The sequence below is a fragment of the Mustela nivalis genome, assembly GCF_964662115.1.
Source record: "Mustela nivalis genome assembly, chromosome: X".
NCBI classification, from domain to species: Eukaryota; Metazoa; Chordata; class Mammalia; order Carnivora; family Mustelidae; genus Mustela; species Mustela nivalis.
The window spans coordinates 92,382,933-92,395,458 of record NC_139040.1 but is presented as its reverse complement, the minus strand read 5'-3'; the positions used below and the strand labels follow the sequence as shown (position 1 = coordinate 92,395,458).

The following is a 12,526-nucleotide window of genomic DNA, read 5'->3' as shown; positions in this document are numbered from 1 at the left end:
ATTCTGGAGGAATCGAATATATATGTAAAAAAACTCCAAAAAAAAACACCCCAAAACAAGATGAACCTCAGCTTACTTCTCATACCTTATACAAAAATTAGATTAAACAGACCATACACCTATAGGCTGAATATATAATTATAAAACTTCTGAAAGAAAATATCAGAGAAAATCCTTACAATCTTGGGTTAGGCAAAGAGTTTTGGATATGATACCCAACACATGATCTATAAAAGAAAATTTGATATATTAGATGTGATTAAAACCAAAATTATAAGTACAGAAGCATTCTGCAGAGGAAAAGTCAAATTTAGAGTATCTACTCTTGGGCTTGTTCATGCTTTTGCTCCATCCCATCTGGATGGCCATTCTGGTGTTTGTATCTAAGGAGGTACTCTTTTGCTCACAAGGTACTTAGCATCTACTGTATCTGGGATGTCAGAAGAGACCAAAGCATAAGTCAAGAATCACTAGAAACTGTGGTGGGAGCACTGGGCTAGGAGTCAGGGCATTCACATTCAACTTTGCCTTACTGTCTAGTGGAGGAGAGAACCCTGCCATGCACACAATGACACAAAGCAGAATGACGGAATTTCTGTGGAAAAACTGAAGAAGGAGGAACAAGGGGTTTGAAGAAGGCATCTTAGGGGGCAAGCAACTGAGCTTAGCCTTGAAAGACAAGCAGAATGCTGGCAGGCAAAAAACAGATAAACATGGAACAGACGTGAGAGGTACAGGCAAACATTCCCTTATCTTTTATGATTCCAAGACGTAAGTAAAAGGAACACCCCTCACCATTCTAAGTATGCCCACAAGACCCAGTTGGAAAAGAAGTAGAGGGAACTTCACAGATGGTGGTGCCAAAGCTGAGTCTTGAAAGGTGAGTAGGAATCAGCAAAAAAGAAGGGTAGGCCTGAAGAAAGGCCTGATATGTAGAAACCAATGCTGGATTGACAAGAGAGTGAATGTCCAGGATGCCCTGAGTGTTTGACACCTGGAGGGCCTGGGAAGAGGACTTGTCTGCCACAGGAAAGTGGGGACCTTTGAGAATTTTGAGGGGTGCATCAGAGAGTGGAGAATTGATTCCGATTCTGGGGATCCAAGGAAGATTCCCAAGGAGGATGGTGACATATTTCTTCATCTGTGGTCTCTTGGGAAGACAATCCTGAAGGCAAAGTGGATCAACCAGTCACATTTCAGAGGTAGAAGTTCATTATGATGTAAAATATGAGAAGCCTGAACTAGTGCTGTAGATTTGGGAATGAAAGAAAACAGCAGTAAAGAGACACAAGACACTGGAGAAGTTGGCATGAAGTCAGAGGTGAAGGAGAGGAAAAGCTGCCCAAGACTCACTGAATGGGCCACAGTGGTGAAAAATAACTCAAAGAGAAGTTAAAACATTAGCTTGGACCCCACAAGTAGTGCTTATAAACTTTCAAGACCATAGCGAGATAATACTTTCTTTAGAGTTCACACACGACTCCTGAGTTCAACCTGGATTTCTTATCTCCTGCCCCAACCCCTAAACTGGTTTTGATAAAAGCTGTGAAGATTTAGCTGGGGACACTGTCATTAGATACCAGGCTTGAATCAGGGAAAAACAGCTTCTTAACAGAAAGATCTTAAACATTTTTTGAATACTGCTTTTCTTGTCAATGATTTGTTAATTGTAACTCTAATGTAAATTCTGGCATACCTTTGCTTTTATCTTCAAGGAATAATATGGAGCCAGATAAATTACAGTAAATTGCCATTTTGCAACAACACTTGAGGGGCAGGGGCCCTGATACATTCCTTTGATCATTGATGGCTACTGGATATCCCTGTGTGTCAGGCAGTATACCGGGCACCAGGCAACCAGCGTTGACCAAGACCAACTTTTTTCCTACCTTCATTTCTAGTGAGGAAGACAGACACAAAACAGGTGTGAAGGGTAGGCAATGCCCCCATTTCCTCCTCAATTTCAAGATTAAAATAAAGGGAACAGCCTTGCTATTAGAATTATGTCCAAAAGTTCATTCAGAAGAGAGGCTGATCATCCAGGTGAAAAGGTAGCAGAATCTTCCCAGACAATGATGCTAAAGCTAAGTCTTGAAGAGTGAGTGGGAATTAAAAGAGCAGCAGGGTTATACTGTACAGTGGGAATATTATTTGATTTTACCTTTTGCTCTAATATATTTTTCTGCATATATATTTTATACCATTTAATTGTGTATAAGATTGAAATTTTTTATATATTCACTGTGAATTATGTCATTAGAGAATGACCTTTTCAATCCTAATTAATAAGTTTTTGTCTTAGTCTCTTTAGTCTGATATTAAAATAGCTGACCTTGTTTTATTTTGATTAACATGCACCTGGAAAATTTTCTTCCATCCCTTTATCTCAAGTGTTTCTGTATCCTAATGATTTGCTAAGTTTGGCACAAACAGCATATAACTAGATTTGTTATTTTTCATCCAAAATGGCAATCTCTGACCTTAACTGGAGAATTTATCTGATTAATAATTTTCTATTACTGATTATGAAATAAAATATGAACTTCAAATGTGAATTTATTCCTAACTTCGTACATTTTGCTTTCTTTATTTCCTGAATTTTCTATAAATCTTTTTCTACTCTCTTGGCTATTTATTCATGTGTTTTTGTTTGTTTTCCTCATTGCTTACCACATGATTAAAATAATAGAAGATAATAAAATAGTAATAATGAGAAATTATTAAAATAATTGGAAATGATAAGGAGATCCATTTCCCCGCCATATACAAATAGGCAATGATCAATCACTCCAATATAGGAAACTGGGTGCTGACGTTAGAAGTCTTAAGTGTATCCCTGTAGGCCTGTGGTGACGTTCTGCAGAATGGCACACGAACAGAGGTTGTTTCTCTGAAACCATGCTCTTCCATCTTTGGGCAGTATAGCAGTTCTGCCGGGGTCTTGAGCAAGCGCAAACCCAACACATTTAAGAAGGGGCGGGGTTAAGGTCGATACCGGAGCCGGAAGTAGCTCTACGGGACCTTTTCTCTGCACCTGCCACGAAGTTCCTCACAGTTTAGCGCCTACTTGGCGCTGAGGTAGTTTGAAGAACTTTGACGGGGTACTGTAGGTTCAGGTACTGGAGGAATGAGCGGGGTCATTGGAACAATTTGGGGGTTACTAAAGGGGGTCTTTGGAGTCGGGATAGTGACTTGCGCTAATCTGAACTGATTACTTAGATCACTAATTTCTGTTTTTCTTTTCTCATATTTGCATCTTAAAGTTCCACAGCTGGGTATGTATTGTTCTTGGTCTTATTAGGTTGTGAGTTTTTCTATTTTTAGTTATTTTTCTTTTTAGCAAGAGTTACTTTAGAAGTGCGTTTTCAGTTTTAAAAAGTTAAGCCTTTTATTAATATCTAAATGCAACTTATCTGTGCCTTATGTGATACTTATTTATTGGAATGTGTTTGGTTTTCCTTTAAGGCTAATTCCAGGGTCATTTTTTTAAAATTAATATTGCATCTCTAGCTCAAAAATAGTGTGAGTTCTCCAACTGGTAATTGCCTTAATCAAAAGTATATATTCTTTCAGTGTGTGTACTTGCTCGCTTGTGTGATTTGTTTGTGTGTGAGTATATATATACACAAACATTTTTTAAATTTTTGTATATTTATATATTTTACTTGGTGTCACTGGGTACAGGCAAGAGTACTTTTCAGAATAACTCTCATCAAAATATTCTAGATGAGTCAGGGCAGACAGGGCATGACTTAGCATGTGCATGTGGGGAGTGGGGGGTAGGGCTTGGCATGGCTTAGCACGTGGGAGCTAAAGCAGAACCGGATATGTACCGGAAGCGGAGAGAAGCGTACGAGGCTGAGAGAGTCCGGGAAGAGGACAGGGCCTTGCACGGGGCAGGGCTAGGTATGCCTTGGTGCAGTATATGGGACCCACCACGCTGGGAGTGTAAGGTGAAGCAGAACGTGTCCAAGGCAGAAGTCTGGCAGCCATTTCCTAGAGAGACTAGGTGGACTAGGTCGGGCTGATGGGTGGGCGGAGCATTCTGAGGGGGTGGGCTCATGCATGTTTAGGTGGCAGAGTTGGTTTGTTTGGGTCCGTGGTGCAGGGTAAGCCACGTAGTAAGTGTGTCCTGAAGGGTGGGGCAGGCTGAGTTGACCAAGTGTAAGGGAGTGTAGGCTAGCTTTTTTGAGCAGAAAGGCAGAGTCTTATGCATTCAGGTGGCCCAAGTGGGTTGAGATTGACCACCCAAGTGTGTCTGGATAAAGTGGGCAAGCAGGGCCAAGTGGTGCCAGTCAGTCCCAGGCAAGTGCAGTGGGATCTGGCCATGTTAGTCAGAAGGTGGGACTAGGAGTGTTGGAACAGGTTAAGTCTGTTCCCACTCATTTAGAGCCAAACCAGAGCCCTCCTCCCACCATCACAGGTGCCCTGCTTGTAACCCCTAGTGTCTGGTAAGTCCGGGACACAGGGAGGATGGGGGAGTGGAGCTGGTGCAAGGGTTTTCCCTTCAGCTCTTGCCCATCATACCCTCAGAGAACTTGCCATGGTCACACTGGCCACTGCCCATTCAGTCATAGCTGCCTTGTGGACTGCCGAAGTCCAGGCCATCCCAGATGCTGGCAGTGCCATTGGCAGTGAAGGGAGCCTCTTAGCTAATAGACACACCCCAGATGTTGTCTGAAAAGGACCTGCCTCAGGACTGAAAACTATGCCGGGGCTTTTGCATAGCAGACTTTTGACAAAACCTGATGACAGTATGTCAGGGACCCTGGGTGGAAAGAAGTGGACAGCAAAGGCAGAGAGGGCGAGCAACAAGGAGAACAAAGGCAGGGAGTGTCCCCAGCATCATTTAAAAAACAGTTTGGAAAGACCTGCCGGCATTTTCCTGGGTTACAGCCCTGGATGAGTGACACTGAGGAGTTCCCATTCCTGGAGTGTGCGCTGCAGAAACCAGCAGTGAATGTGAAGAAAATGGAGAATTTGAAGATAAAGGTGGAATGGAAGGTGACAGAAATGGTGGAATGGGGGGGGGTGCAGGAAGACAGGGGTCAGAATACAGGGCAGGGGTACAAGCTTAGGAAACTCTCCTCTCCCTGCCTTGACCGCTCTTGTCCCACAGAAAGAGAAGCAGAAGCAGAAGCAGAAGCAGAAGAAAAAGCTCACAGAAAACTGGAAACACACAGAGAAGACAGATGCCAAGGAGCTCGGCTCGCTGCGGCAGTGCCTGGGACCTGGCTGTGTGTACCCCACCCGGCCAGGCTCCAAGTACTGCTCGGACGACTGTGGCATGAAACTGGCAGCTGAGTGAGTGAAGTTAAGCAGCAGCATGTAAATAGGGCATAATCTATGCCATCCGAAAGTCTATTGATTCCTCTACCCATGTGTCCTCCCATCACTGAGCCACTCACCCACCCGCCCATCCACCTTACAGCCAGCCACCCACCAAACACCCCCATACACATTCTATCCAGCAACCCATTCATCCACCCTTGTGGTCGTTCACCCGTCTATCCATCCCCCATCCCATCCCCCATTCCCCAGCATTCATTCGTCTACTGTTCATTATTCTATATGCTCAGGCCCTCATCTGTCTCTTCTTGTCATGGCCCATTCCATTTCTTGCTGTCTCCCTTGCCAGCCGCATCTATAGGATTCTGCCCCAGCGCATCCAGCAGTGGCAGAAGAGTCCCTGCATTGCTGAGGAGCAAGGCAAAAAAATGCTGGAGCGCATCCACCGTGAGCAGCAGGACATTCACACCCGCCTGAAGGACATGGAGTGCCATTTCCATGAACTTGAGGCCATAATTCTGCGCGGCAAGCAGCAGGCTGTGTGCAGCGATGAGGAGGTGAATGGGAATGGGTAGAATGCAGCAGAAAGGTATTTGAAATCTTGCCCTAGCCCTCCCCACTGTACTGCTTCACTGGCCCTTCCACTGTCCTGTGCAGACCAACAAAAGTAGCGGGAACAGCGTAAACCTGCAGATCTTCTGTGTCTCCTGCGGGGAGTCAGTCAGCATGCATGTTGCCCTGCGCCACATGGAACGCTGTTTTGCCAAGGTTGGGGGACTGGCTGGGGGCAGATGGGGCAAAGGTGTTTTTGGCTGGGTGGAATCCATGGGAAGGAGGGTAGGTTTAGTGCCTGGGTGTCTGTTGTAGAAGGGAAGGCAACACACACCCATGGTTCTACCCGTTTGTGCTTCTCTTCCATCCTTAGTAGGAGGGCCAAGATTGGAGCAGCAGCCAATGGTGAGGGGTGACATCGGCTGGGCAGACAGGCGCATAGAAGCCACAGGGACAAATGTGTTATTTGGGGCTTTGTCATGGGGGGGCATGCTGTGTGCGTGCACAGTTCCTTCCATTTGTACCCTTTCTTCCCAGTATGAGTGCAAGACGTCCTTCGGGTCCATGTACCCCACTTGCATTGAAGGGTGAGTATTAGTCAAAGTGAGAGGCATGATGTGGACAGGGTCAGGAGCAGGGTGGGCTCAGAGACAGAGGTGGGTGGACTAGGGGCAGGGTATGGGGGGTTTAGGGGTTTATGGACAGGGGTTCAGAGTGGGATCCCCTTTTCTGACCCTTAGCACTTTACTTTCAACCTCCCTCAGGCCACAAGGCCCCCCTTTTCTGACCCTTAGCACTTCACTTTCAACCTCCCTCAGGGCCACAAGGCTCTTCTGTGATGTTTACAACCCAAAGAGTAAGAGGTACTGTAAAAGGCTCCAGGTGCTGTGCCCTGAGCACTCAAGAGATAACAAGGTGACTCTTTCTTCCTTACCTCACCATCCTTCTTCACCGGTCCCTGCTCGCAGCCCGGCCACCTACCTCTCTTCCTCTCTGCTTGACAGCCTCCTCTCTCCTTCTTCCCTCTGCCTGACTGCCTTCATAACTTCCGGCGGACCCTCATGGGCCCCCTTCTTCCTTCCTGCCCACCCCACCTTCCCCCTCCTTACTGGCTGACTACCTTCCCTGCCTGCTTCCTCTCTGCCTGACCTAACCTCCTCCATTTCCCTCTCCCTCCCTGCCTGACCGGCTCCCTTTCCTCCGCTCATGGCCGCAGAAGCATTCCCCCTTCCTTTCTTGCACTTGCTTGCCCATCATACATTCCTTTCCCACCTCTCGCCCGACTGCCCCATGTTACTCCCCCTTACCCCGCATGACTTCCCTCTCTTCCTTGCCTTCAGACTTGCCTCCATTCTTGTTCTGCCCGCCTCAGCCATCTCCCTGCTTGTTATCTCCTAAATCCTTTCTTCCTCCCTGTTTCCCTAGCCTCCATTCTTCCCACCTTCCCTGTCTCATGCCTCACTTCTTCCATGCTTTACCCACCCTCTTTCACCTCCTGCTGTCAGACCTCCCCTCCGTCCTTCCTTTCCTGTCTGATCTCTTCCTGTTCTTCTGTCTTCCCTGCCTGATCACCTCCATGCCTCCATTTCTGCTTGTTTAACTTCTTCCTTCACCCTCCATGCATGGTCATTCCCCTTTCACCTCCTCTTCTCTACCTGATCCCAGAACTTCTCCACTCCTCCCCCACCCGCCCTGCCACTGTCAGGTCACTCCTCATTTTCCTTCTTCCTGCCAGACTGCCCTCCCTCCTCCGTCCTCTCATAGTGCCTGCCGGAGCACTCTGGATTTCTACACTCCTCCATACCACGTCATCCTTCATTCTTCCTCACAGATATCCGATGATGAGGTGTGCGGTTGCCCACTAGTGCACAATGTCTTTGAGGTCACTGGTAATTTCTGTTGCCTCCCCAAACGCTTGTGCAACCTCCACTACTGCTGGGAGAAGCTGCGGCGCGCCGAGGTGGACCTAGAGCGCATTCGTGCGGTAGGCTGCAGTGCTGGCTGGGGCTGAAGGGTGGGATCGCATCCCGGAGTCCCCCTCTCATGCTCACCTCCCACAGTTGCACAAGCTGGAAGAGCTAGTTGAGCAGGAGCGCAAGGTGCGCACAGCTATGATGAACCGGGCGGGGCTGCTGGCTCTGATGCTTCACCAGACAATCCAGCATGACCCACTCACCACTGACCTGCGCTCCAAAGTAGACAGCTGAGCCCTGCTCGACTGAGATCCTGTACCCAACATCCTCTGCAAAGGGAGACATTCAATGAATTCTTCCCATCCTTGTTCCTATCACCCCTTTTTTTCTTAGGTCATCTTCGAGCTTCTCTGTGCTTCTCTCTTCACTATTCGGTCTCCTGCATCTGTTTACTCCTCCATGAGAAGGGGGCCTCAGAATTTCCCTGTTTCCATCCATTCCTCCATCCGCCTGTCTCTTTCTTCCCTGAACCTTGGCAGGCTCAGGAGATCTTCCCTGCCTGCATTCCCCCACCTTCCAGAGTTTCGTTAACAAACTTTGTAAGAACAAGGACTGTTAATATCCCCCCACACCTTCTGTCTAGCCACAGACCCAATTTCAAACCTCTGATGGTGGTGGGTGACAGTGTAACTATACTGGGGGGGTGGCTCCTGGGCATGTGCAGAAGAGGCTATGAAGTGATGGCCACTTGGGACTTGGTGAGCCGCCTTCTGTCAGGGGAGCCATGACCTTACAGAGGAGGGGCCAGCGATCCTTGTTCCCTGCAGTCCCTCCTCGCAGGCCGTCTGATATGTCATTGGCACCTGATTCGTGCACAGCCAGTTCATCAACTCCTGTCCCATTTTTTCCATTCCCCGGGCCAGAGGGGTTAGAAAACTAGGATGGGAGATGGACAAGTGTGGAATAGTCCTCCCTGATAATTCCACTGTGAGACACTGAGTCACATCCCTGCCCCTGCCCATCTTGTTCCACCTCTTGCCATCCCATGAGGTCCCAGTTCTAGAACAGAAGTCAGCCTTGGTCCCTGCCAGTCCAGTCCCGTTCTGTCCATCTCCCACCACCACCCAAGCATATCTTCTCCTCCCCCCACCCCCTACCATACTGCTCTGGGTCTGTCCTTTCCAGCCTGCTCTGTACATTGAAGCTCCATGGGGTCATGAACATTTCACACCTATAGGGATGCCAGAAGCAGCCCGGGACCTCTGCCATACCTGCTTTGGTCAGTCCCAGCCAGTCCTCCTGTGTCAGTGGAGGTGTGTCTGGTAATGCTGCTTGTGACTACTGGTATGTTTGAAATGAGAGACTTGAACACTTCTACTTTTTCTCTACTCCCTGGTCCCTTGAGGATTTTTCCATGAATTTTCATAATTACTTTTTTCCCAGGGACTCACACATTTTACCTAAATGGTTAGGTATGCTGCTCTAGGCTTACATCCCCTCTTCCACCATACCTAGGTGATACTACCTTCTACCTGATGAGATGTCTTTTTTTAAATTAATAATATTGTATTTCTTTTAATTTGATCAGATTCTCCAGGACTAATCCATATAATTAATTTTATGAAGGGACTAGCTTTTTAATTTACTTATATTGCTTAACTTTATATTTATCTTATTTATTTCAACTTTCATTTTAATTAGTTGCCACTTCTTGATTTCATGTTTGGTGTTTCATTTTCACATACTGACTGAATTTTCCTGTTCTTTTTCTGATCTTTTGAGCCAAATTCTTAACTCAGTTGTTTTTTCCCAGTCTTTATGTGTATGTATGTGTGTGTGTGTGTGTGTGTGTGTGTGTGTGTGTGTATGGATTTGAGGCTATACACTTTCTTCTAAATGTGGTTTCCTCTAAACTCTGGTATGAAAGGTGCGATTTTGGAATTGGTTACTCACTTTGATCCTAGCCACAGAGGAGAGTTTCTTAGTTTCTAACTGGTTTGATTATTTTCTTCTTTCTTTTTTTGTAATTAGGATTTTACTATGATCAGAATCTGAAATGGTAACCATTACCCACTACAAAAAATATAGAATACACACAACTAATGAATTGGTGAACACAACATCAAAAACTAATGAAGTATTGTATGTTGCCTAATTGAACATAATAAAAAATAAAAACAAAAAAGATAGGATAAATGCAATCATATTTTTAGATAACTTTCTCCTTGTGGTTCTGTGGGTTTGGTTGTGTATGTGTGTGTGTGTGTGTGTGTGTGTGTGTGTGTGTGAGAGGGGCATCCTAAAGTGTCTATCTTGGGGCATTTTGCACAATGGCATTATGTATTTTCCTTCTTTTGTCTTTTTTGTTTGTCTGTTTCCTCTTTGGTTTGTTTCCTTGTTTGAGTGTTTTTGACTTTGAATTTGTTTTGGTAAGTACATTACCACTGCTGCTTTTCTTTGTTGCCACTCACCTTGTGTATCTTTGCCTAAATCTTTATTTTGTGTTTTTATCTTTAAGATAAGCTTCTTCTAACTGTTTTTTGCCCTAATCCCACATTTCTGTCTTGAGATTCAGTCCATTTAAATTTATATAATTATGATAATTTTATCTTTTTTGTATTATGCTTTTTATTGATTTTACTATTTCCTAAATACAACTTTTATCCTTTTCTTCTTCCTAATAGCTCAATGAAGTTTTGGTTCATTTTTGTCCCTCCTCCTTACCTCATTAGTTTGGAAATTTTTTTTCTTACTAATTGTTCATTATATACATTTTTACTTCCAACAGGCATGACTTAATTTGTTTTCTCTGTTAAATGATCAGAATATAATTAAACTTTTCTTTGTAAAGGAAATTGCTCTATCCTTCATGTTTGTCTCAGCAAGATAAAGAATATCACTTCTGGATTTTTCTACAGAAATTTAAGTTGCTTATGTGAAAACCGTATTTTTTTGAAGCTAAGTCAATTCTGCTTCAAGAAAACTTACTTAACATTTTATTTTATTTTTTAAATTTTATTTTAGTTCTTTATTTTCAGTGTTCCAGAATTCATTGCTTATGCACTTTAATTCAAAATCCCCAGCCATATTATCATAATTTAACTATAGCTATACAAATGTATACCCAAGGGTGTGTATTTTACAAGTGTCATCGCTAACCATTGTTTCGTTCTCCTATTTTGAGATCTATCTCTTGATTTAGTTTTCATTTATTTAGAATACTTCCTTTAGTGTTTTCCTCAAATACAATAAGTCTGTGGAGTACTCTTAAATATTTCATGTCTAAAAACGTCATTCTTTTGCATTAAGGAATGGTATTTTGGGAAGGCGTATAGGATCTCTGTATTGGAGTCCTTATTTCTTAATGGTCTATGGGAAGTAGTTCCAAGATGGCCTCCAATGATTCATGCTTCCTGATATTCATGACCTGTGTAATCCCCTTCATTTAAGTAACTTGCTTCTAACCAATAGGTTAGAAGATACGAGAACATACCACCTTTGTGATGAGATTACAGGAGATGGTGGCTTTTGTCTTGCTAACAGGTGTTCTTCCTTGTTAGCTGCTTTGAAGCAGCTTGACATGTTGGAAAGTGCTGTGTGGCACAGAACTGAAGGTGGCCTCCAACCATCAGTAAGAAATTGAGGCTCTTAGTCCAACATCCCAAATGAACCACATAAATGAGCTTGGAAGCAGATCCTTCCCCAGTTGAGCCTTTAGATGAATCCCTAAGCCTGGCTTACACCTCATTTGTAGCCACACAAAAGAACCTGAAACAGGACCAAGCTAAGCTGTGCTCAGATTCCTGACCCACCAAAGCTATGAAATATTAAGTGCATGTTGTCTTAAGTCACTATGTCTGTGGGGATGTGGAGCCATATTATCAGGCCCAGAGAGTCAGAGATTTTGTGAACGACACCAAGTTGATTTCTAGAGTGGGAACCATAACATCCTTCAGGAATGGTCAGTGTTTGATCTCTCCGTAAGTCAGTTTTAGAAACTGTGTAGGTCAGTGATTGGTAGTCTGGGAAGACTGATGATCGGAAACCTGATGGGGGTGTGGCACAGGTGTGCCTGTGTTGGGCATTATTCAAAGTTCCTGTGGAAAGCAGATAAGGGTTGTCTCTTGGATGTAGTAATTTGCCATCACTGGATTCATGATATGAGGAGCCTGGGACATGCCAGTAACAGGGAATTTGGAAAGTGTCCTCCAGCAGTCCCTGTAGTCCAGCCACGGGTGGCTTCTGCTGGTCTGTAAATGATTGGCAGCAAGAGGAATCAAGGGCATGGTCCTCAGGATTGGGACCCGAGGTGACCAAAGGTCAATGGTCCTGAGATGGTCAGTCCCTGGGGGACCGGATCCACTCCTGGTCTCCAGTGTCCAAGAAGGGGATGGTGGGGGAGTAAATTTGAGTGTTCATCTCTGTCAGAAGAGGAAGGGCCATGTAGATTGCCCTGGATGTGCACCAGAAAATGCAAAAGCTCAGTTTATGCATATGAGATGTGGTCACTCCTCAGCCTGAGTGCTTTGAGGACAATAGAAAACAAGTATTGTAGATTGAGAACTGACCCTGTATGGGATTCAGTATCACAAGGTGTGGGCACATTGGAGTCAGCAGGCCTTGGCTTAAATATTTCCCCATCCTTCCAGTTGCTAGCAGTGTGACCTTGGGGCAGATGACCTAGCACTACCACACTTGAGCTGCTTCTACTGCCCAATGGGCCTAATGGGCCTAATGATAATCATTGTCCTCTAGCAGACAAGGCTGCAGTG

At 45.0% G+C, this 12,526-nt stretch overlaps 1 protein-coding gene across 1 annotated transcript; it reads left to right on the top strand.

The window, feature by feature from the left end:
* The first annotated feature begins 5,859 nt into the window (after positions 1-5,859).
* LOC309855993 (CXXC-type zinc finger protein 1-like) lies at positions 5,860-8,186 on the top strand. The gene is made up of 5 exons (XM_082716591.1): positions 5,860-5,878; positions 6,379-6,428; positions 6,660-6,756; positions 7,673-7,825; positions 7,902-8,186. The coding sequence occupies exons 2-5, from the start codon at positions 6,406-6,408 to the stop codon at positions 8,046-8,048; spliced, it is 420 nt and encodes a 139-aa protein (XP_082572717.1). The 5' UTR covers positions 5,860-5,878; positions 6,379-6,405; the 3' UTR covers positions 8,049-8,186.
* Positions 8,187-12,526: the final 4,340 nt, after the last annotated feature.

Coding starts and splice junctions, on each gene's coding strand:
- LOC309855993 (XM_082716591.1), top strand. CDS start 6,406: ATGTACCCCACTTGCATTGAAGG. Junction 6,757..7,672: donor AGCACTCAAGAGATAACAAG/GTGACTCTTTCT, acceptor TCTTCCTCACAG/ATATCCGATGATGAGGTGTG. Junction 7,826..7,901: donor ACCTAGAGCGCATTCGTGCG/GTAGGCTGCAGT, acceptor CACCTCCCACAG/TTGCACAAGCTGGAAGAGCT.